Source organism: Gouania willdenowi, chromosome 14 (assembly GCF_900634775.1).
Source record: "Gouania willdenowi chromosome 14, fGouWil2.1, whole genome shotgun sequence".
Taxonomy (NCBI): Eukaryota; Metazoa; Chordata; class Actinopteri; order Blenniiformes; family Gobiesocidae; genus Gouania; species Gouania willdenowi.
The window spans coordinates 7,700,791-7,726,452 of NC_041057.1; the positions used below are offsets into that span (position 1 = coordinate 7,700,791).

At 37.4% G+C, this 25,662-nt stretch overlaps 2 protein-coding genes and 1 non-coding gene across 3 annotated transcripts; 2 read left to right on the forward strand and 1 right to left on the reverse strand.

Moving 5' to 3' along the window:
• Nucleotides 1-8,713: 8,713 nt before the first annotated feature.
• Nucleotides 8,714-8,785, reverse strand: trnae-cuc (transfer RNA glutamic acid (anticodon CUC)). The gene has a single exon. It is a non-coding gene; the product is annotated as a tRNA-Glu (tRNA).
• An 814-nt stretch (nt 8,786-9,599) lies between these two features.
• mrps17 (mitochondrial ribosomal protein S17) lies at nt 9,600-13,482 on the forward strand. The gene is made up of 3 exons (XM_028467142.1): nt 9,600-9,691; nt 9,946-10,093; nt 13,078-13,482. The coding sequence occupies exons 2-3, from the start codon at nt 9,971-9,973 to the stop codon at nt 13,381-13,383; spliced, it is 429 nt and encodes a 142-aa protein (XP_028322943.1). The 5' UTR covers nt 9,600-9,691; nt 9,946-9,970; the 3' UTR covers nt 13,384-13,482.
• A 1,219-nt stretch (nt 13,483-14,701) lies between these two features.
• On the forward strand, nt 14,702-24,463 carry LOC114476160 (protein NipSnap homolog 2-like). The gene is made up of 10 exons (XM_028467478.1): nt 14,702-14,883; nt 17,232-17,359; nt 17,459-17,504; nt 17,585-17,679; nt 20,039-20,109; nt 20,368-20,508; nt 20,597-20,628; nt 21,132-21,226; nt 21,487-21,570; nt 23,841-24,463. Exons 1-10 carry the CDS (start codon nt 14,792-14,794, stop codon nt 23,903-23,905), a joined length of 849 nt encoding a protein of 282 aa, XP_028323279.1. The 5' UTR covers nt 14,702-14,791; the 3' UTR covers nt 23,906-24,463.
• Nucleotides 24,464-25,662: the final 1,199 nt, after the last annotated feature.

Below are 25,662 nucleotides of genomic sequence, written 5' to 3' on the forward strand. Positions count from 1 at the left end.
ATGAATCCATAGTCCCTTAGTGGAGGTCATAATAGATTTAAAGACTTTAATTGAACTTTGTCTTTGGAGTTGGTGCTGCCTGTGAGCTTTATTTACATTATCGTAACGAAAAAAGAAGTTGGGGATCCAGCCTCTGGGGTGTAACTTCCTGTACAAAGGTGTTTATTTCAACCTTTTTGGTGCTAATCATGTTAATTACAGCCTTGGAAAATGTCCTGGCTTTAGATTCTGTCAATCCTGATTTCTATGTCTGGAGTTTGGATGTTCTCCCTGAGCTTACTTGATTCACTTTGGTTTCCTTATTTACAAACCATATCTGTTTGGTTGATTGGAGTTTTTTTTATGATGTATCACAGCCAAATGAAAGGCTCCCACTTCTAGTCATGTTTACAACATCCATCATGTTTTATGTTTTTCCGATAAACAAAATATGTGCAAATTACAGAGAAACATCCGCAGACGGTCACAGTTTACGGTCAGCGGCGTTCTTTATACTCACGGTTAGCAGCTTCTTTGTTCTGTGTGGGGAGAGATGGCACGAGAAAGACCACACAAAACTAAATGATGGTGCCCTCATGTTGGTATGCACAAAACAATAGATTAATTAGCATGACAGTTTCACAATTCCCAACAATATTGGCCTGCACATTGGGCTGGCCCTGCCTGGTTGAAGAGCAGCTAATTAGGGTAGTACCTCATGCTAGACAGTTTATATTCTTATAAACGATCTTTTAATAGAGCTTGACATTACAATTATCTACAATTTCAATTCAATTCAATTCAGCTTTATTTATATAGTGCAAAATACAACAAAGTCATCTCAAAGTGCTGAACAAAATATAAAGTCCATAGTAAAAAAGAAGAAAGACCCCAACAAGATCCACATGAACAAGCATTTAGCGACAGTGGGAAGAAAAAACTCCCTCTTTTTAGGAAGAAATCTCCAGCGGAACCAGGTTCAGAGGTGGCAGCCATCTGCTTTGACTGGTTGGGGTTAGTGAACAGAGGGACAAACAGTATAGGATAGAAGGATAGTCCATCCGAGTGTTCCAGTGTTCTACAAACATCCTTTATTATAAATTCCCCAATATATTTATAAAAGTAATCATCTGAAAAAGAAAAATACTATTAATTGTAAATGGGCTACAAAGATTTTGGTGACATTACCAGTAAAACTCGAGCAGACGGACATCCTGTTTGAGTATCTGTGATGTGTTGAGCACAGGTACTGCCAAACCACAGTCCCATTAAGATGCCTGCGCTAGGCTAACTGCGTGATGCTCCGTTTAGAGCGAGTATCACCTTTCAACGCGCACTGTACAAGGTCAAGGGGCTGGCAGCGGAGACAGGAAGAGATGATGTCACTGCCCGGGGACTATCTCTGAGTCCCCCCTCCACTATGGATGTTTAAATTACAGCACATTAACCAAAGTGATACCACATTGTTACCTATGACCTGGAATAATGTTCAGCGTTGGCCTGTTGTTTGAACATATGGAGCCGAGCTCGTCTCTGGTGCCTCAATGTGACACAACTCAGCTGCATTAGTGTCACACCTTTTTAACGTCTCACATTGTGGAACACTCAGGGTTAGGTTCTTCACCACTTGTGAAAAAAACTGCTAAAACACTGTCATTGAGTTTGCAATGTAAAGTAAACTTTCTTGTTTTCTAATGATGTGGTCAAAAATAAGTGGGTGTAAGCCACACAAATGCAGATTGAGTCCCAGAGGTGAAAGTAATGGACTCACGTTACTGTAATTCAGTTGCTTTTATGGATACTTTTTTTTAGTATATTTTTTAATCAGTAATTTCAATTCAATTCAACTTTATTTGTATAGCGCAATTTACAACAAAGTCATCTCAATGAGCTTATCAAAATGTAAAATCCATAATAAGAAAGAAAAAACCCAACAAGATCCACATGAACAAGCATTTAGCGACAGTGGGAAGAAACAACTCCCTTTTAACAGGAAGAAATCTCCAGCAGAACCAGGTTCAGAGGTGGCAGCCATCTGCGTCGACTGGTTGGGGTTAGTGGACAGAAGGACAAAACAGAACAGGATAGAGAGATAGAACATCAGAGTGTCCCAGACTAGTTGAGCCGTGAACCACAGATCAGGAACTGTCATCATCAGCTTCACAACACCTGAAACAGAGCAGAGAGAGAAAGGTGAGGAGAAGGCACTGACTGCAGAAAAACATGATACAATATTATCAAGTCAGACTGCCTTGGCCTTGGGCCTCACTCTCAGTGGCCTAGTCAACACTTATTATAAAAGTGACAAATCTCTTTCCATTTATTGGTAAGCTAACAGCGACTCAAAGGTCTGTAAATGCGACCGTTCACAGACGAGCCCATGTCTGCTCTAGCGGTTAGATTGTTATGATTATGTTATGATTCACTTGTACTTAACTAAGTTTTAAATTAAGTAAAGTAATTTGTTTCATTTCTACACCCAAACGTTACTGAATAAATTATTAATTTTTGCTTTAAAATGATCAACGGACATTGTGAAACTACAAAAAAAATAAAATGACCAGACAACAATCAAATGCATCATATCCTTGCCCAACCAACCAGATTAAGCATAATGCTTCATGCCAAAACATCATTGAATGCTGGTTATTACCTTCACTAAGGGCGAAGCGCGGCAGGGGAACCGTGGTGAGATTTATTACCAGAAATAAACATGGGGGGTGAAAGAAACTAGTAACTTTTACTTAGTGTACTATTTATTTGAAGTACTTTTGACTTGTTTTTAAGTATTTTATGCATGACTTACATGTACTTAAGTACATTATCAATCAAATAACAGTACTTCTACTCGAGTAGGATATATAAGTACTCTTTACACCTCTGATGAGTCCCCTTCCAGAAGCTTCTGTTGATGTAATGGTTTCACGTCTGTTTGACACGGACTGGTACATGGGAACACCTGCAAAAACACAACAACAGGGCAACACATTTACTCGCAACTAAATATATAACATAAACAGCCACTAAAGGTTGTGTCATTAGCAGTGACAGCTTAAGTTGCGTAAGGCAGCGGAGTCACGATTAGAATATAACCACACTTTGTGCTTTTTCTGTGTCAACACAGCAAAAGACGGGATGCCGTGTGCTGTGACAGAGAAACACTGTGCGACTAAAGTCCTCACATTATAATGGAAGAGTTGGAGCACATGTGCCAAAATGTGAACAAGCACTGAATACTGAGGTAATACTGTGCACAGTGCAGCCATATGGAGGTAGATCTGTGTCTTTACTATTCAATAAAAAAAACTTTTTTCACTTCAATCAAAGAAAAAAAGTGTTCAAACGCAATTTTGGGGGGCTCAATTTTAATTTTTTGCATTCAAAAACTTTTTTCTTCAATTTTAATTTTTTTTTTATTTAAATGTTTTGTTTTTTTGATTGAATAATAAAAACTACTCATGATGGCCCAAATACAAAAAAGATTACTTCAATTACTAAAAAAAAACTAAAAACATTTTCAATCAAAAAAACCTTTTCATTCAACGATGAAAAGGGTTCAAATGCAACTATTTTGGGTGTCAATTTTTTTGCATTTGAACACATTTTTTCTTTGATTGAAAGTATTTATTTTTGATTGAACAATAAAGACACAAATCTACCTCCATTACAGGCACTTCCAATGATTTCAACTGTGCACGGTGTGAAACGTAACTCCACTGCACTCTAAGCTGAACAGGATAGACAGTTATAAAAGCGAGGATATGGTTTGGTGTTATAAGATTAGCGACTTTGGTCTCACTCTGGAAAACCTCCCGCTTTGGCTACATGAGGTTTCCTTTGAAATGCTCTCCATGTTTTTGAAGCTTAGTTTTGCATCAGTGTGTGTTTGGCCATCACAGAAAAAAAAAGATTATGACATTAGCTAACGTTGCTCTTTACATCATGGTAAGTTCAAGGCTTCGAGCTTTAGCGTAAGCTTGGAACAAACGTCGGCATGACCAGCAAATAGCTGAAAAATGACGGGAGATTTTGAGATTAAGGTGAAAGGGATGAAGCCTTTAACATCAGATGGTCTTCATCCTTTATTCGCTCAATTTAATTCTGTTCAGATGAGTTATGGAAGAAGCAAAATTGGGTCCATGAGCTTCAAATCAGGAACAAAGCAACATTAATTTCGTAGTCTTTTTCAGCTTTCAATCTTACCGGTGTGACTTTCTTTGTCTACAATTAAGCACTGCCACTACGTTTTGTTGTTAAGTGTTTTGTGTTAGAAAAATCTGTGAAAGACATGGGCCAATCAGAGCACTAATACAGTAAATAAACAACAAAGGGATTTTTTTGTTTGTTTTTGTGTATTCTACTCTCATTTTGCTTGTTTTTCCTCATATTTTATATCTTTTTTTATATGTTCCTTTGTGTGGTTTTGTTGTCATTTTGTATTTTTGAGTCATTTTGTTGTGTTTCTGTTGTCCCCTATGTGGGTTTCAGTTGTCATTGTGTGTGATGTACTTTCATTTTAAACAATGTTCCCCTCATTTTTTAGGATTTCGTTGTCATTTTGTGTATTTTAGAGTCATTTCATTGTGTTTCTGTTGTCACTTTTGTGTATTTACGTTGTCATCGTGTACAATGTACTTTAATATTGTAAAATTTTCTTTTTCTTTTTTAAGATTTTGTTGTCATTTAGTGTATTTTTGAAGTCAATTTGTGAATTTGCTTTTGGGCCGCCAGTTGCCACAGTCCGCTCTATTGCAAACTGAAGCGACTCAGGGAGACTAATAAAGTTACCTTCACCTTAATCTACTTTAAATGACTAATTATTAAATTAAATTATTTTTGATTATTAATATTAAAACAAATGTGTGTATTGGAGAAAGTCTAAAGTTCACAAAGCATTGAGCTTTGAACAAACAAACCTGGACACCCTTAGTGTCGCATGCTTGGCTTTGTGAACGTTATCCAGCCAACATGAGGTTAAACCAACAGTGTAACAGTGATGGGGAGAAATGAGAGAAAGTGCAAAAATAATCCGACTTGGGGATAACCGTGTCCGTCTATCCATCACCAACTCTGTTAAAGGTTTGGCTTTGGCCCAAATAGGAGAACCCGTACATTAACATTAGAGTCAATCCGGTATGAAAACAAACACATTAGCCATCCTCTTCCATGACTCACTGCTGTTTCATATTCACCACAAAAGCTAGCGCAGCTAATCTTTTTCCTGTCCGCCGTGCCTCGCCCTTCCTCAGTTCTTGCTGCTTTGCTATCTCGCTTCAATTGGCTTTTAGCCCAACGGGGGTGAAGCTGATTGATGCAGACACTAACGCACTTAATCATTTTGACAACGTGCACAACAACGATTAACCAAACTATTGGAAAACACCAATTTTTTTTTTTACCGGCAGCTTTTGATCCTTCAGTTGAATTGTCATGATTTTGTTATCATAATTAAATGCCTCAGTTTGCTTAATTTGCACTACTGAATCTTACTCAGGGCTAGATCCTTGAAGACGCTGCTACATAAGTGTTTTAACGGTGTTAAATGTTAGTATTTTCTATCACTGTACTGCACAGATTACATGTTCATTATCCTGTTATTTAGACTGCATTGTAATTAATAACAAGTTCGGATCAACCACGACTGGGCCTGAGGAGCGTCTCCGCACCAAGTAGCACGTACCACGTCCCCGAAAATTCAGTCAAATGAATTGGTTCCAGCAAGTAAAAAAGAGTCTCCGAGAGGCTCTTGACATCCACTCATAGAATTTTCCATGTCAAATTACAGCCCGATTCTACGAGCATTAACGGAGGAGTAGTCATTTGAGAAATGGGGCCCCCTGGCGCCCACGTGGCATATACGGAGTAATGGGCCCCATTCATATATTGGTATGTGTCAATGATTCGGTATCACCAACTGTCGCAATATTTGACACAAATAAATGAGAAAACGACTTTAATGGAAATTTCCAAATAAAACGGGGGTGGGCCCCTCGGGCCCCTAATTGAATTGTGAGAGGCATAATTGTAATCTACGTTGAATAACCTTTGAAACGATCTATCACACTACTATGAGCCCATAGATGGAAATTACTGGAAATGGCCCCATTTAAAAAAAAGGGCTCAGAGCGTCTCATCATATTAATTCATAGAGTATTCATACCAAACTGCATTCTGATCTAACAACAACTAACGGAGGAGTAGTCATTTGAAAAATAATTTATATTTATATATTGGTATGTGCCAATGATTCGGTACCACCAAACCGTCGTATTATTTGACTGGCAAATGAATGAGAAATCGACTTTCATTTGTTTTGGGGGGGGGCCCAAATCAAAAAAATCGGGCTCCGAGCGTCGATGCGTACACATCCATAACTTATAGCTACCAAATTTCAGCCCGATCCGTTCACTCTCCAGGTCCTCCGGCTTCCTCCCACTATCCAAAAACAAGACTGTGAGGTTGATTGGAGTCTGTAAATTTGTCATAGGAGTGAATGTGAGTGTTATTTGTCTGTGTGTTGCCCTGCGATGGACTGGCACCCCCGCCTAACGCCCAATGAGATTGGAGATTGGCACCAGCAGGGTCCGAAAATGGATGGATGAATAGATCTCAAGAAGATCATTTAGTTAACCCGGTAACTAAATGGGGGATTTTAGGGATTTTAAAGTGGAATTTGTATTGGTTTCCCAGTGTGTGTGCGCGCTCAGCAAATGCATCCATCAAGGATCCTCCGTCATCAGTAATGCTGAAGAATTCTTCTGTTTGGGTCATTCATTGCTTCTGCAGCCCAGCAGGAAATGATCAAGTGACTTTTGATCACGTGACAATCTGGCAAAGCTTCCCTGACTCGTCTCTCCTCAGCCGCAAGCTCTCACGATTCTACGTCTGCTGCTTTGGTGCTATTACAGATTAGCTTGCCTCTGTTTTACATAAATGCCGTCTAATCTGTTGAAAATTGGCATATCTAGAAAATAATAACCCAAGTATGACAGCCAGCGTTATTGCGTAGGCTATACTAATCTGAGAATGTAATACATGCTGATTAAGAAGTGTTGGTTTTCAAAGAAAGCACACACGTGTAGTCACTGGAAGGCCTCTGTCTTATGTCAAAGCAGCGCTGCTTTCTCATGATTCAGAGCTGATACAGTAAGTGAGCAGCTCCCCTGTGAATAAAAACATCGATTGCGTTTGTAATTAGGTATGTACGGGTACACATGTGGTTAAATGTGATTAAAAAAAAAGACCATTGAGAATGAAGACATTTTCACCTAAAGACTGCACAAAAGTTGATTTCTTATGACTATATGCAACAGCTTGAAGTTTAGTGGTGATGATGATTAAACTCAGTCCAACCAGAGGCTGCAGCAGATTTGATGTGAACTAAATTGTCTCAGTGTTTTTGTATGAAGCAGACTAAAGTTAGTGAATGCTGTAATTCTGGCAGAGGTAAATCGATGCTGCACTGCCTTAAATGGGAAACAGAGACCTAGACGTGTTGCTTCACTACAACATGGCTCTGATTAAGACCAGATTGGTCCGCCCTGTGGTCGATTCTGAGCAGCAGCCAAGTCCGACTCAGGGACGAGACTGTTAACATTTCCAATTGCATGAATTAAATGTTGGTTTTCCCCCGACTCAGCACCAGCGACTCTTCCTGACATACAGTATAGAAAGAGGATGCACAGAGCTCTGCAATGTTTGACTGAATTTGAGAATCGTTCGCCACATAAAGTCTTGTTTTGTATCTTGTGTTCATGTGTGTCAAAGCTGAAAATCCACTTTCACCATCATCCAAGCTTAAGAGTATACGAGAGTAAGCTTGAATGTTGATGATGTATTGCATTAAATGTTCTGTGGTGGTAATGTGGCTGGCTTCTGGCTTTTGGTCCAGCAGGGGACCGAGGATGGAACTTAGCTTTGGCTACAATCCTGCATATTCACAGATACGTGTTTTCTTAGCATTTTCTTGTTTTTATTATGCATTCTGTCACCGCTAGTCTTACTGAGGCCAATGTGTAATTTGTGGCAATGGATGGAGGCTCCTGACTGCTGGTCTATTCATATTTTAGTTTCCAATGTTGTCACACTGTTTTTTATTTTTAATCAAGTACCCACTTTGACAATTTCTATACATCTGTGGGGTACCCGTACCTCACTTTGGGAACCTAGGGAATAGAATACAATAAAATAGAATATACTTAATTGTTAAATACGTACAGCTCCATACGCAAAATTTGTTCTCTGCATGTTCTCACTTGGAGAGCAGTTAGGGCATATGTGTCAAACTCAAGGCCAGGGGGCCAAATCCGGCCCTTCAGAGCATCCGAGTCGGCCCGTAGGAGAAAGTGAAAATGACAAAAAACATGAATCATTGTGTAAATTGCCAAATAATTCAGTTGTAAATCGTTGTTGAAAGAGCTCTACATTTTTCCAAAATCCTGCAATTTTTCTCAAATTATTCCACAAAATCTTCCCAAATTAAATAAATAAAAAAAAAAATCCAAAATCAGTATTTGTCACTTATTTCTAAGATATTGTTGTTGCTTTCCATACTTCATTTGCATATTCATTTTGAACTTAAAATCTGTTCCCCAAAGTGATCAAACTGGTCTGTATTTGGCCCTTGAACTAAACTGAGTCTGACATCCCTGACTTCTGGTTAAAGGACTGGTCAACTCCTCCGATGAGAGCCCGCTTCTTTAACCACTAGGTCCTTTCGTGCCAAAAACTTCAGTTCCCTGACCGGGAATCGAACCCGGGCCGCGGCGGTGAGAGCGCCGAATCCTAACCACTAGACCACCAGGGACACAACATAAATGGTGCAATAACCAGTTAGAATCTCTGAGGTGAGAATAGGTCTAAACCACATCGTTATGTTTTGTAATGACGACTTAGTTAGTTTAGGAGTCATTCTGAGGTAATTAGTAAAATAATTTGTTTTTTGAAAATCTACAAAGATCGCCAGTATTTTTTGGGAAGTGATGCTACCATCTGGTGGCCAAAATCTGTATTTTAGGTAAAGACATTTACTCGTGTGATCCTGTTTAATTAATGTAATGCAATGTAATGTCCGTACGCCAACCGTACAAATAGACACTTTCTAAATAAATGATCTCTTTAGAGTAGCACAGTGATGTAGTTGTTATTTATTCTACCCTCAGTGTTTGATTCCCAGGGTGGAGACATTTCTGTGTTTGCGTGTTCTCTATTTTTGTGTAATTTATTTTGGTATTCCAGCTTTGGACAATTCTAGTGTCCAAATTACATGTAGGACCTAGTCAAATGTTTATGGGATGTGTGTAAAATTCCACCAAATCCTTGTTTATTATTTACAATAATAGTAATAGATTTTATTTTATTTCATTGCACTTTACGTCAGCAAATCTCAAAGTGCTACAGTCACAGTCAGGGTAAAACTGCGGTAGGGTAATGATTATTTTTTTTATTTTTTTTCTGTATCGCATTTTATTATGAATTATTTATTTGTATTTATTTATTTTGCCACGAAAGATAACATGTTTCCTTCATGAAGTTTAATGATTCATTTTAATTCTTTGGTACGATGGTTTAAAAAACAAACAAACAACAACAACAAAAAACGACAAGGTTTGACACGAAGATGATTCAGCATTTTTGTCCCTCGTCAGTATCCGTAGCTCCGTTAGCAGCATGGAGTTTCCTTCCTGAGGTGGATTGACCTTCTCACTGTTCGGTGAGAACACTGAATTACATCTCATTTACACGTTATACTTTCCGTTTAGATTCTACATAGAAAGTATATCTCCTTTGCCAGATGTCTGTGTAATTGTTTATTTTGAACTAAGTAAAATGTAAAGGGTTAGCTAGCAGCTAAAGCTAATCATGCATACGAAGATGGCCAGCCAGTGTTGTAGTTCAGCTCTAAAGGAGGTCCTGCTGCTGTTAAACATGTCATTGTTGGGGTTTTTTTTTTTGTGTGTGTTGCAGGTGTGTTTGTGTGAAAGTTTGCAGGATGTCAGTGAAACACGTTGCAGTTCATGCCAAATGGATCATCGGCAGAGTTATCGGGACCAAGATGGTAAAAACGGCCAAAGTGAGAGTCACTCGGATGGTGCTCGATCCGTACCTGCTCAAGGTGAGTTCTACATTTCACATAAGGTTTTTCCACCAAAAGCACGGAGGCTTCAAAACACTAACTCTTCATGGCATGTCCATCCGTGTCTTATTGATCATCTAATTTACCTGTGTCAAACTCATGGCCCGGGGGCCAAATCCGGACCTTTGGACCATCCATTTCGGCCCACAGGAGAAAGTAAAATTGACAGAGAAAATGTGAATCATTGTGTAAATGAAACTCAACAATATTTGCAGGAGCTCACAGTTTTTTCTGTGTTTATATTGTGCAATTGCAGACATTATAAATATTAAACTGTTAAAAAAAAAAAAAAAAAAAAAAACCTTACGAAATCCTTCAGTTTTCCTCAAATTATGACATACTATTTCCCTTAATTTAAAGGGGACATATCATGCTAAATCCACTTTTTTAGCCCTTAAATGCATTTTGTTGTATATTTAGAGTGTTTAGAAGTACAGAAATGTTCAAATTAGTCTCTTCAGGTGCTCTGTTGATATCTTTATATTCTGTTTTGCTCATATTTTTCAATCTGTTTCGATTTTTCTATTCTCTATTACGTTTTTTGAACAATAAGGTCACAGTATTTGCAGCGGAACTGCCAAATTAAGACATCGACTCCATGCCCAACACTTCGAGCAATCCGCCATTTTTATTTCTCGCTTTTATTTTGTAGCTCAAGCTCAAGGATGCCGAAGTTACGAGAGGATAAGTCAAAATGTTCGGTTGTTGGATGTAGAAACCCACACGCTTCATTACACCGTCTCCCAGCATCAGAACCTTTTCAAAGTGCCTGGTTGTGTTTTATTTTTCACGGAAATGTACCCACATCTGTGGATAAGGTCATTTTTGTGTGCGCGAAGCACTTCAAGGATGACTGCTACTGCAACCACCGCCAGTATAAAGAAGGATTTGCCGAAAGACTTTGTCTGATTGAGGGTTCAATTCCTTCTATCTTTGGAGACGACGAACAGAGCACTTCGGTAAGCTGTAAATAACGCTAAAAAGTGTGATGATAAGACGTCCCTGTCATTGTTTTGTTAGCATTAGCAGTTGCACCGTCTTCATATGTTTGCGCTGTGCTCGTTTTAGATCCTTGATGATATGGCCTACGTGGTTTAATTTAAGTCTAAAGTTTTCATTAGTCATTTCATTTTGCCGTTTTTGTCTCCGAAAAGACTGTATTAAAATGCATTTCGTGACGTTACCTTGGCGCTAGCGTTAGCTCGGCACTAGCGTTAGGTGCTTGTGTTAGCTCACTTGTCAGGGTTCTGCAGGTTCATCATCTTCATTTTCATCTCGCTCCGTCGGGTCAGACTCTGGCTCAAACATGTAAGGCTGGATGGACAAGTCTTCCGTTGTTGACATTTTGTAAATAACGTGTGAATAAACATTTTCTGCGCCGCTAGATAATCGTATCTCTTCTATCAAACTAGAAAAATGGCCGAACAGAGTGGAGTTGAACCGAGTGTCACCTCTGCAACCTGGAGAGGGGGCAGGGTATGAAGTGTCTCATTTGCATTTAAAGAGACAGCACCAAAACGAGTTGCTCTCAGAAGCACATCAGAAAAGGGGTAGAAAAGGGGCCTGTGGAGCTATAATAATGAGGAATTCAGACCCAAGCATTGCAGTTCCACTTTATATAGACCACAACTGTATGATTTATATGTAAAAAGGAAGGATTTAAAACCATGATATGTCCCCTTTAATAGAAATTGGTCACAAAATCCAGGAAATGTATAGAGAAGATCCTGTTGGGACTGATATCTATGACTTATTTCTTAGAGATTGTCTTTTTCCTACATAGTACATAGTATTTTAAAATAATTTAGTGTAGTTTTTTTAACTTGTGTAGATATGTTTACACTAGGGGTGTAATGATTCATTTTAACGTTTCGATGTCGCCAATTCGCTTCAATGATGATATTGATTCATTTATAACGATTCAGTGACTTCAAATCAATAATAATGTAACCAGTGTGACTGTGAAATAAATGCCTGGATACTGTACAGTGCAGGCGAGGTTTCCTAGATTCTTGATGTTTCTTGTAAGGGAATCGTCTATAAGTTTATTTTGGACATAAACAAGTAAACAACATTTAATGGAAATTTTATTCGCATTTTATTTAAATAAAGTCCAACCAACACTTCAGTTTTAGTCATATGTGTCAAACTCATGGCCCGGGGGCCAAATTCGGCCCTTTGGAGCATAAAAGTTAGCCCGCAGGAGAAAGTAAAAATTACAGAGAAAACATCAATCATTGTGTAAATGAAACTCAATAATATTTACAGGGCCTCACAGTTTACTCAGTGCTTATAATGCACGACTGTAGTCATTTTTAATGTTAAACTGTTGAAAAAACTCAAAATTCTCACAAAATTATTAAATTTTTCATCAAATTATGACATATATTTCCCTTCATTAAATAGAAATTGGTCACAAAATGAAGGAAATTTATGTGAAGATCCTCTTGGAACTGATATGTGTCAATTATTGCTTAGCTATGGTCGGTTTCTTACATATTTTATATTTTATGTATAGAAAATGTTGAAATTAATCATTTTCCAGCATAAAATCTGTGGCCTACTTCAGATCAAACTGCTTCATATTTGGCCCCTGAACTGAAATTAGTTTGACACCCCTGGTTTAAATTAATAGGATGTTAACCTTTTCTGCTCTCATTTTCAACACAATAAAAATATATATAATAGGTTTATGTGACTCTTGTGCTTGTTTTTTCAACATTAAAATAATACAATATCAATATAAAAAATGAAGTGCATTCAAGACCTGTTCAGGTAAAATGAGCAATGGTTGATCCTTCTACTTTTCATTTTAACATGATGGTGAATCCTGTGCAGAGCTAACGCTAACGCTACATGCGCACGTGTTGGTACACATAAGTCACATGAAACCTGCACATTTTTGGTTATTCTTCAGCTCATCTGGACTTAAAAACATTGTGTGTTTTTTTTTCTACCTTTAGTACTACAACAAGAGGAAGACCTACTTTGCACATGATGCTTTGCAGCAGTGCACCATGGGAGATATTGTCCTCCTCAAGGCTCTTCCAGAGCCCAGATCCAAACACGTAAAGCACGAGCTAGTCGAGATCGTGTACAAAGTTGGGCGTGTGGTGGACCCGCTGACGGGGAAGCTCGTAGCAGGAACTGAGTTTGTGGATCCTCTGAACGACCTCGCACTGGAACAAGAAGAGACGCTGGTAGATGAACTGCAGGAACTCAACATCTCTTCAGATGCTGCTTCAGAATCACCACAGACTCATTTGTGACACAAACCATGTTCTCTTAAGTAGTTGCTTTGCTGTAACATCATTTTTTGATGCCTTTGCTTCTGGTATTTCTGTGTGGATAAAGTTTAAAGAAACTTCTATTGTGGTGGTATTTTTGTGTGTGTGTGTAATCACAGCCTTATAGAAAATAGAAACGTCAACTTCATATATCACTGGTGGATAAATGACAGTTCTATAGGAATGAGTTTATCATCTTAGAAAAGTGAAGGTCTATGATTGATTATAGATAAATTATTTTAAACATCTACAGTAGATATGGATCTTCTGTATGATATCAGAATCAGAAAAAAGCTAATAATAATTTTAAGCCTCAAAACTTAAAAAGATTCTCATAAGTTGGTGCAAAGCTAGTGGTGAATGTGTTAGTAGATAAAAACCAAAAGTATTATGTTGGACTGATTAATAGCCAGAGGTTTAGCACAAAACAAAACACATTTAAACAGATGTGTAATGATGATACAGCTGTTTTTTAGGCATCACTACACTTTTCCCAAAGGTCTACTGCACATGTATCAAACTCGAGGCCCGAGAGCCAAATCTGGCCTTTACGACCATCCAAATAACTGAGAAAACAACACTTATTGTGTATATTATCAATTAATTCAGTTGTAGAGATCTCAGTCCTTCCAAAGTCACAAGTTCAATGAAGCTCCACAATGTTTGCAGGGGCTCACATTATTTCTGAGCTTGTCTCTCATGACCGCAGTCATTTTATAATCACAAATTGTTGAAACTATACCTTTTTCAAAAATCCTTGAATTTCTCACAAATAATGCCACAAAATGCTGTCAAAATGAAGGGATTTTGAAGTAAAGATCCTGTAGGGACTGATATCTGTCAATTATTCATTGGACACTGTCGGTGCCTTACACATTAAGGCTGTAAGAAAAAAACAATTTGGCAATATATGTGCGATTATCATATCGATATTGGTACTTGAACTACAGTTAGTTACCCTTTACTTGTTCTCGCAAGCAAAAAAAAATTGTATTTCATACCATTTTGTATTTGCAAAAGTAAAATTTATAATTATTGATATTGTGATATACATTGTGTTGTTTATTATTGGGATATATTGTATTCTGACATACAAATCGCGAATCGTATTGTCAGATTCATGACATTAATAATGTTGGAATTTCTCTTTTTTTTGCCCAAAATATGCGGTTTAAGTCACGTCAAACTGCTCCGTATTTGGCCCCTGTTCTACAGCCACTGATTAAATATAGACAGATTTTACTAATCCGCTGGGGAACACTGTATTTTGGTTGTCATGGTAACTCCAGTTTTACCCTACTACGTCACTGACGGAAACATCAGGTGGTCCAGGATCAGAACGAGCCGAGCCGAGTCGGACGGACCCACTTAAAGTCAAACCTGCGGCGTTATGGCGACTCGACTCCTTCACAGGGTCAGTGCGGGCCTGAAACAGGCCGAACACGGGTACCGGTCAGGCGGGCAGCTCGGTGTCACAGTGAGGTGAGTAGCCGCAGTTGAACTAAACTTAACTTGTGTGGAGTCACTGCAAAAGTTCACGGAAATAAGTCCCGGAATGCTAGGCGGCTAAGCTAACGTTCCGACGTGCTTTACTTTAATTGCTAAACACGTTGGCGTTAAAGTTGATTGCTATGCTAGTAACAATAGAGGTTTGAAAGAGCTTTTCTTATTCTTTCGTAATGCTCCTACATACACAGAAACACACTAATAAACAAACACTTCAGTGTAAACAGTGTCTGCTGTCTTAAATATCAAGGTCATTTATGTAGTAAACACTGCACTGCAGTCTGGACCAACAGGACAGCTGTGCGTTATAACAGACTAATAGATTACTTATTTATTTAAAAGGTAAACAACTACTTTATATCTGTGTGTAAACACGTGGTAAAACAAAGTGTTTACTGTTTAGCTCGTCTATGTCCACTTAAAACCTCTGAGCTGGGCGATATGGACCAAAACTCACATGTCGATTGTTTTTCTCAAAATAGCGATATTCTGGGTTAAATTTTATTATCCAAATGCTACACAGGCACATTTACCAAACTAACATTAACAAACAATATGTGCTACTTTAGTCTTTTTCTCCTTTAAGGGACAGCACGTGTGAGTGAGTTCTGTAGTATGGCTTGTTTCATCAAACTGTGCTGTTCATACTGTTCTGAGAAGTAGTGAAGGCAGCAACTCCTAAAATAAGTATTTTAAAACAAAAATAAGTTCTAATATTATATACTGAATATATATTGATATAGGCAATATTGTAATTTTCTATATCCCCAAAATAGAAAACTTGATATATCCTGACTCTCATAATATTGCCCAGCTCTATAAAATCCACCTAAATCTGTGCTTGGGCTAACTCTTAAAATAGATCAATGTGACTATTATCACTAAACTAAATGCTAAGTTTGTAGGAATGCTTCCCCATAAAATCCATAACAATAAATCTCTTTAGGTCCTGACTGAACACTGTTCACAGCTTAAACTCTCATTAGCCTCTGAGCTCAGCTAAAGTTTACCTGCACAAATATGTTTTAAAAGGTTTACACAACAATGTCAACCAGTGCACTGCAGCTTCTGACCTTTATATAATTATTTAAATACAGGAATGTAATGTGGGTCAGATCCATACTACCATTTAAGGATGTTTGATTGAGGCTTTGGGAACCACAGAACTATAAAGTCTGTGTGTTTGTTGTAACTGCTATTACTCTTATACATTTTTTAAAATTTAGAATTAACTACTATATTTGCACACATTTTAAGAGAGAAAGTATAATAGTTTAATATTGTGTTATTTATTATCATACACATATTTAGTTTTTTTACGTTATTATACCTATGTATACACATTTAGTTTCTTATGTTAATATACTTATATACACACATTTTATTTATGTTAACATAATAGTATTTTTCTCCACTTGCTATAATTTCTGAAAATATTTTACCCCCTGGGATTATTAAAGTATTTTGGGTTGTGATAATTGTCTGTTTTGGACTTTCCTATTATGTGTACCTCATAATGTAATATCTGATATAAAGTTATCTGACAGATTGGACTAGACACAGAATATACAATCGTTTGAACAAAATAAATAATGATATTACTATATACGATTGAGCTAAGAATGAAATCATGCACTATGGATTTTTAGATTACAGCCAAACTTTAAATCTGCATCTATCAATGAAGCAAAAAATCTGTCTGTCTGTCTGTCTGTCTTTGTGTGTGTGTATGTGTGGCTCAAATATCTCTGCGCTTCAGGGATAGACAGAGCTAAGACTTTCAACATGGCTACTGCTTGGTTCAAGAGTGTGCGTTGCCAGATTTGTTTGGACTGCAATGATACTGGTTTCTTAATTTTCACTGTGAAACCTTTGCTGGCTTTCATCACGTGGCACAGTTGGCCGGGTTAGAGGCAGCCTGTGGGCACACCAGAGCCAATCACCCTGTGGGCAAAGGGCAGACGGTGTCCGACCGGGTGCAGATTGTCCTGCGCGGAGGGGTGCGTGCGTGTGTGTGCACTGCAGAGCACCACTCCGCTGGCGTGGCTTCACTTTTTGCTTGCTGTGTATGTGTGTTTAATTCAGAATTAAATTTGCATTAGGAATTAAGTGTTTACAAGGTCAGTTTAAACCTTGATGATTTAACTTTTATTCTGAATTAAATAGGAATTAAAGCTCCCATGTAAACCAACCATGAAAAAGCTACTTAACCTCCCACTCTTCTACAGCAAGACATACTTCCTACGGGTACTGCACTAGTATTTTAAAATGAGCAAAATAAAAGTGAAAATGATGTCACGTCACTACTGTTTTTGTCACCTCAGGACTCTCTCGGCTTCCAGAGAAGATAGTTGGTTCAAATCTCTCTTCGTGAGAAAGGTCGACCCCAGAAAAGATGCACACTCCCACCTGCTCGCCAAGAAAGAGCATGACAGTCTGTATAAAATTCAGTGTACGTATTGTGTCTGTTGGATTACTGTCAGACTAAGAAAATCGAACCGCGAACTTTTGCAGCATTAACCCGATATGTATTTATTTTTTGTGTTTTTAGATCACAATGTCAAGCCGGAGTGCCTTGATGATTACAATGCTCTCTGGTGGGTTACCTTTTCATTGCTCACTTCATCCATATGCCTACATTTGGCGTTTTTATAACATTTTCACATGCTCGTTTCAGTGAGAGTGTCCTCCCTTCCATCCATGCCAACGAGGATTACCCCTGTGAGCTTGTGGGAACATGGAACACATGGTATGGAGAGCAGGACCAGGCAGGTGAGAGCATGATGCATCTCTAGAAGCAAGTAAAAGAAAAAGTACATCGAGAAGATGTTTAGCACAATGTACATTGTTTTGGTCTTTTTCAGAAGGGACTATACAGTTGAAACGAGAAGTTCACATAAACTGTGCAAAAAGACTACATTTTTTTTCTCACTGTCTGAAGTTAAATCAGACTCCTGTTTCAGGTCAGTTAGGATTACCAAAATTATTTCATTTTGCTAAATGCCACAATAATGAGAGAGATAATTTCTTAATTAATTTTTTATTACTTTCTTCGAGGTCAAAAATGTTGGTCGTTAGGCTGCTCCAAAAGAGAAGTCACAATGTATTGCAGTGTGAAGATCAGCCATTTTTTTCTGTCTGAGCCACAGTTAAAATCTCTTTTTTCCCCTTATACTTATGACAGAATAACGTTTGTTTGTGTGGAAAACCTGATTTTATTAACTTCTTTCATTCAGAAATGATCAGCGCACATTAGTCGTCGTCTTCATCATCATCATCCTCAATGTTACACTTGTTATTTACTCTGTAGTAAAGACATACTACTTTTTGTGTATGTAAACTTTTGACCTCGAAGAAAGTAATAAAAAATTCCTTAAGAAATTCACTCATTATTGTGGCATTTAGCAAAATGAAATAGTTTTGGTAATCCTAACTGACTAGAAACAGGAAAGGTTTAGTCTGATTTCACTTCAGACGGTGAGAAAAAAGTGTTGTCTTTTTTTCTTACTATGAATTTTAAATTGTTAAATGCTTTGAGATGACTTTGTTGTATTCTGCGCTATATAAATAAAGTTGGATTGAATTGAAATGCAATTTTTGCACTGTGTATGTAAACTTCTGGTTTCAACTGTATTTGTCGTACCGTCTGTGTTTTCTACTAAATGAGCTATTGATACAGTTGCAATTGGTTTTAGATTCATTATAATCACTACTGCTTTTTTTTTTTGTCTGTTTCCACTTTTTTTCCTTTCTTTTTCATGCTGTGGCATGACCTTAACTAGGCGGTTCATACTCGAAAACCCTCCAATCTGGCCGCTCGACTGGAGCTGATAGGTTTGCACTTTAGTCTGTGTTTATTTCCACTGGGTCCGGTGCGGTACGTGTCTGCTCCTTCCCAGCTGCGACTGTCCGGTGCCCTCCGCCAGATATACGCAGGACTATTTCTGGCGGACACCGGAGCACGACGCATCAATCAGCACAGAGCAAATGAAGCTAAACAGGAAGTTAAGCACGTACTCCTCAAGTAACTACATCACCAAAATGTCATAATGTGTAAAAACAAAATCACATTCACTATATTGTTTCCTGTCATACTGTAACTACACTGTAAACATGAGCAACTTTGATTTAGTTCATGCTTTACTGGTGCAGTTTTATCTCTTCTCTGTTGGCTGCTGCTAAAAAATGTGGCTATGACAAATCCAGAGAGTCCAACCTTCTTGTTCTCCTTCGTTAGGAACACTGACCTGTTTATCTGTTTATTGTTGCGTTTATAACACATACCTTTAACTGCGTTCTCATGCGATTATATAAATATCGTGAGAATTCCTCCGTCTTGTGACGTCACAGTCGTCCAACCGGAGTGCACCATGGCGCACTGAAAATGCAACCGGTGGGGAGTACCGGACGGCGGGGCAAAACCGGATCTGTGCCGTGGCGCAGCGGAGACGTATCCAGTGGAAACCCCCTGTAAGGGTGGCCCAACTAGTTATTAGGTTTAGTGGTCAAACACGTTTTCACACAGGGCCATGGAGCTTTGGATTTTTTGTTCCTCATTAATAAAATCCTCCATTTGAAAACTGCATTTTGTGTGTTTATTTGCGTTGTCTTTGACTAATGTTTAAATTAGTTTGATGATCTGAAACATTTAAGTGTGGAAAATGTGCAAAAAAGTAAGAAATCAGGAAGGAGGCAAACACTTTATCACACCACTGTAGATATAAACAGACACTGTTGAATTAAATGTTTTTAAAAATCATTTGCACAACTTAAAGGAGTTTGTCAAAAATGGAATGACGTATTATTACTGTTTATTTCATTGACTCTTTTTATTTAATATGCAGTATGTGTAGTGTATCACAAACTTATGATTTGCAATTATCACAGTTGTTCAATGGAATAGGGAAGTTTTTCTAGTTCATACACCCAGGGGGAATTTACTTTGTTACAGAGGCTCGAGGAGAAAAATTACAAATGGGGAAAAAAGAAACACTTAACAAAAAAGAAAACATACTTAATTAAGTAAAAGACTTGTGATTAAATACAAGTGCACACATTACAGTAGAAAAACAAATTAAAATATACTGTACAAATATAATACAGATATATTGTTTCTTCTGCCTGTTTCTAGTTCACCTGTGGAGATATCGGGGAGGATACCCAGCTCTCACTGAAGTCATGAACAAACTCAGGCAGAACAAGGTAATGGTTTCTGTGACCAGTTCAGTTGACTGGCATAAGGAGCTCTTTCTTCCAACCTGTGTAACTAGACTCTAAGAACCTAACTCTATGTATCTAATTTGTAACTGTTGGAATATGTTCTGTATTTTGTCTAATATATAATTGTTTCCTATGACAAAAACTCCTGAAGAAACACTTTTTGATCATCTACTTCCTAAATAAGCGGATAAATGACTATTTTAGCAGATTTTATTTCTATTTTATTTGTCATTGCTGTAGGAGTTCATGGCCTACAGGACTGAGCGTGGGAAGATGCTTCTGTCCCGTAGAAACCAGCTGCTGCTGGAGTTCAGCTTCTGGGACGAACCCGTCCCTCGTTCAGGACCCAACATCTATGAGCTGCGATCTTACCAGCTCAGGGTAACTGATTCTTATTATTGCCTTTACCTTTCAGAGTGTCGAGGGAGAATCCTTTATTTATGCCTGTGTTACTTTTTTTCTATTCCAGCCAGGGACGATGATCGAATGGGGAAATTATTGGTGAGCCTTAAACCAGTCTGTCGTCCTTTAGTGTCACAACCCCAATTTTCACTCACGATGAACTTGACAAATATAAAATTTTCAAATATTTTGCCACTTTACAGTGTACCAATTTTAAACACATGTTCACTTATATTCTCATGACTTTGCAGATTGTTGCAGGTAAATATAAGTCTATTGTACTTTGCCATTCGTGCACGACTCCTCAGCATGTTCAAACACACGTCATACCTTCGCATTCAATATAATTGACTGATTTAATCATTATTTAATATGTTTGTATGTTTTGGATTGGGTTGATTTTCTCAGCGAGGGTTTATTTTTTTATTAATCCATTAAAAGCAAATATTTTTGGAAATTGACATAAATCTGATGGTAGAAACACGAATTTTGGACTTGGATGAAAACTTTGGGGAACAATTTATTTGAATTAAATCCTGATAATACCCAAACAACATGCTATCTGTTGTTACTTCTTGTCTATTATCGTTGGTGTGCTGCAGGGCTCGGGCCATTGAGATTCGCCAGCAGAACCAGGAAGCAGTGGGAGGATTTTTCTCACAGATTGGAAGCCTGTATATGGTCCATCACTTATGGGGTGAGAAAAGATTGAAGGGGCAAAGAATTTTTTGATGTTTTGCGTGATAAATACCTGTGATGTGCTATTTCCTTACCTGGGATTTTGCTAAGATTGTAGCACAAATTGAGCATTTTGTGAACGTGACGTGTACATTCAACATGGAGAATGGAGCGCTGAGTGGGTGATTGCGCACTTCCCTCTCTGCTATGAACTCAAATGTGGGAGAATAAAAATACATGACTGATCTTTTTAGCTAATGATAGTTTGATTTCCTTCAGCCTACAAAGATCTGCAGTCACGAGAAGAGATAAGAAACGCAGCCTGGCATCGTGACGGCTGGGACGAGATTGTGTATTACACAGGTAGCTAACTTTGATTTTACACATTCTGTGGCTCTAGAACAGTGGTTCTCAAAGTGTGGGGTGCACCCCCCTGATGGGGAATGGAGACATGACAGATGAGGAGTGACAAAGAGGAGGAAATTTGAATTATAATGCCAATCTTCTTGTATGCCTTTCTTCATTAACACTGAACGAAACGCCTACACACAAAGAAAGTGATAATAAGAAACCTAAAAATGTAGCAGAAATACGGCACCCTAGACATAGCATGGTTAAAAATTAAATAAAAAAAATAATAATTTGGCTTCTAAATACTAATAAACAAATTTTCAATAGCTGACTTAATTTTTGTTTTCTTAAGCTTTTTGGCACAGATTCCAAAATAAACAAAACTGAACTTTTAAATTTGTTTTTCATGCAGGTTATTAGTTTAATTTTTTTTTTTTTTTTAAATAATTTTGAAAACACGTTATTTGTTGGGCGCAAGTTCACCTTCATTCAAAGTGGAGAATACCCAAAAAAGTTTGAGAACCACTGCTTTTGAATGATGGTTACTCATATCATCCCACCAAATATCAAAGTACATTTTTGTGCTAAACTTATAGTGTGTTATACTTTAACTTGTTTTTAAAAATCAAATCCAGGTAAGATGCTTCAACATAAGCCAAATATTTTTAATACATTTGCATGAATTGACCAATATTAGGCTTTTGTTTTTGAGTAGATGCACATATTTTTGTGTGTGAGCCATGTAGTGTTTTAATTAGTGGTATGTTCCTAATGTTAGGATAATACTTAACATAATTGAGTTCATAGATTAGTTAATAAAAGTGTTTTTTTATTACAGTAGTAGATTATAGTTTAAAAGTGCAGTCCGCAACTCTCAGATTCCTCTCTCTCCCTCCCTCCCCGCTGCTCTCTTGCCCTGCCTCCAAACTTTCCAAAAGTCCCTCCCTCAGAGGAGCTAACTAGCTAACGTTTGTCCGACAGCAACATCACAGTAATATAACATATTCTGTTAAAAGCATATTACTGCAGCGCTTCTCTCTCTCTCAATGTGCACACACCTCAGCAGCAGCAGCAGCAACAACACTGTCATTTACAGCACCAACACGGAGGCTGCTGCGCGCACATGAACAACACATGCGCCACAGAGTTCTAGTGTAACAATTACAAGTCATACATAATGTAAATCAAGTATCAGTAATTACCTTGCAAGCAGAAAAATCACCAATTCTATCTTTTACTCCTCCAGACCATACACTGTAAAAAAGACTGCTCTCTAGCTTCGGGAAAGGGGTGGGAACTGTGAGCAACAGCTGTCAGACAACCCATCAAACACAATCCTGGCTCTGATTGGTTCTTTTTGCTCGGTCGCGGTGCATTCTGGCAATCTATCAAAGGCTGCAGGAGCAGCAGGGGGCGGGACTCAATTAGCCTGTTTTCTTCACACAAACTACTAGTTTGATGTAAAGCTGTCTTTACATAGTGACAGCTTTTGCAAATATGACAAAAAGTCACTTTTATAAGAGTTGCAGACTGCACCTTTAAGGCCTTACATAGAAAACATTTGTTACAAAAACTAGTCCTAAGATCAGATGTAATCAAATCAATCATGTGCATATATTTCTTGGCTGTAATTTTGGTCACATTTTTAAGAGACAACAATAGAGCGCATCAGATGGAGTTAAATCAGTGTTTTTCAACCTTGGGGTCACCTGAAATTATTATTATTTTTTTTTTTTTCCCAAATTAAAACACAACACACACTCTTCAACCACTGTATTGTATACTTTCCCTTTCTCTCACTTTAAATAATTTTTTTAATATAAATCTAATTCAAATAAAATGCAAGATAAAAATATGAGTTGGTGTAACTTGTCACCAATTCTGGCTACTCTGTTTTTGTAACACATTATAACAAACATGATTCAAAAACAAATTCTATAAAAAAAAATGTCTTTTTGGGGTTGCTAGAAATGTGTGATATTGAAATGGGGTCACGGTCCAAAAAAGGTTGGAATGCACTGAGTTAAAGGCTGCCTTAGATACGGGTGTATATAGTTATCACCAAAAAGTAAAAACATTCTGACTGGTGACAAATGTAAAATAGCCAGAGAATCAGTTGGATTCTCAATGAGAAAATATTGATGTTTAAAGTAAGAGAGCTTTAAGCAAACTGTTTATATGTTTAGTATTTTAATAAGAATCCTAAAGTATGAAAGGCAAATGCAATCAAAGATATTCCATCATTTTTTAATATGTGATTGTTGTTGTTTTTTTGTCCACAGTCCCCCTCATTCAGTCGATGGATACCAGAATAATGATTCCCACGAAGGCTTCACCACTGAAGTAGTCACTCTACGGGAAAAACTCACTAAAACTAATGCAACCACTACACTGATCTGTAACGTGTTAGCATCTACGGGAAAATGCTGGGTTCTGACTGAGGGCTTTTTCAACAAGATCAATAATGATAACTGAGAATCTTTCATTTGTTGTGTGTGAATTGAGGGTTTTTCATTTAAAATAATGGAATGAAATGCTTGATGATTTATTTGTTTAAAATGAGTTTAACCATTGGATACGGGTCTGGTGGAGTTAAACATTTCTGAAAAGATGACTTGTTTTGTTTTCATTGTTGCACTAGAATGAGGGATTATAAATGTGTGCAGAACTCTCCACCCAAAGCCAAAAGGTCAAGGCAGATTTGAATGTTACAGGCAGGTTCCAGAACAATCCAGCGTTTTATGCCTGCAGTGAGAACTCAAATAACGGTGTATTAAAGGTTTTTTGTTAATCGGCTTGAGCAGAAAACGTCTATTGTTTACAAGTATTGCGCTAAATGCCTGTAATCGCTTATCAGGAATAACTGGTACTTAATTAAATCACTGTCATGTTGTGATGGAATGCATTGATCTCTGTGATTGTAATGACTGGAAGTGGGTTTCATGTTTTCTGAATTAATTTGTGTTTTTAAAACCAACTGCTGTAGACTGACTGATTTCTGTCAGTTATAAGCTTTGCATTTTAGGTTCATCATTAATGCCTTTAATACAGTCATTAATGTGTCTATAAGTGGAGTTTCTCTGTAGCTTTCTCAGGTTTAGTAAAAAGAATGGGAAATGTTCAATGCTGTGATTTGAGAGACTTAGTTGTACATATTGAATAAAAGTAAAAAAAAAAATAAAATAAAAAGAGATTCAGTGATGTAACTTTCTTGTGTAATAGAAAGGCATAATGTACAGCAATGAAGATATGTCATCCATCGGATTTTCTTTTAAAGCTTGAGCTAATTTATTTTTAGCATGACCAAATAAGGTTTCTACATATTTTAAGTATATTTATGCATCTGCGTTACATTTTGGAGTATTTTTTTTTTTCAGCATAAACAACTCAACGAGTGTAAATAAGCCCAGGTATTAGTTATGGTTCCATAATAAAACATACACATAGACAGATTGCAAAAAAATTATCAATGCGGTTTTTCAACCCTTTGCGGAAAGGACGTAATTTGACTGATCACAGTGCGAGTGTAGGGCGTGACTTCAGCTGCATTCAGGGTCGGTCGGAAACGGAAAAATTCTTTAAAAAAAAAAAAAAAGCGACATTTTATTCCACCAATGACACTACTTTAAACATACGAGTTTACTTTTCGTAGGAATAAATGTTAAAGACAGTAAAAATGAGGTTAAGAACTGAGATGTGCTTAAAGAGAAAAAAGTACAATTGTTGGGTTTCCTTTAAAAAACTAAAAGATTAAATCGTTAAAAATTGGCATTTTTTGCGGTCTCTAGACCTCACTATTGTTACCACTGTAGGTTATCAAATGTATTGTTTTTTTTATTGTTTGTATACAATATTGTTGCATACATCTACTTGAAATATGTTTGCATGTCTGGAATTTATCCCTCTGCGGGCCTAAATATGAATTATTTTAAATCTATTTGTGTATGATGTATTTGATTTTTTTTTTTGAGTTGTATATTTGATTTTTTCTGAGATATTGCCTGGTAAAATAATATCACAAGTTTAGACATTTTTCTGAGTTATTATGAAAGCAGATTTATAAGAAATTTGATGTTTCCCGAGAGAATATATAGTCATACGAAT

What these genes read in the sequence shown, in the direction of transcription:
- mrps17 (XM_028467142.1), top strand. Translation starts at nt 9,971, where the DNA reads ATGTCAGTGAAACACGTTGCAGTTCATGCCAAATGGATCATCGGCAGA. An exon ending in TCGATCCGTACCTGCTCAAG is followed by an intron (nt 10,094 to 13,077) that starts GTGAGTTCTACA and finishes TTCTACCTTTAG; the next exon opens with TACTACAACAAGAGGAAGAC.
- LOC114476160 (XM_028467478.1), top strand. Translation starts at nt 14,792, where the DNA reads ATGGCGACTCGACTCCTTCACAGGGTCAGTGCGGGCCTGAAACAGGCC. An exon ending in TGCGATCTTACCAGCTCAGG is followed by an intron (nt 20,509 to 20,596) that starts GTAACTGATTCT and finishes TTTCTATTCCAG; the next exon opens with CCAGGGACGATGATCGAATG. An exon ending in ATCGAATGGGGAAATTATTG is followed by an intron (nt 20,629 to 21,131) that starts GTGAGCCTTAAA and finishes GGTGTGCTGCAG; the next exon opens with GGCTCGGGCCATTGAGATTC.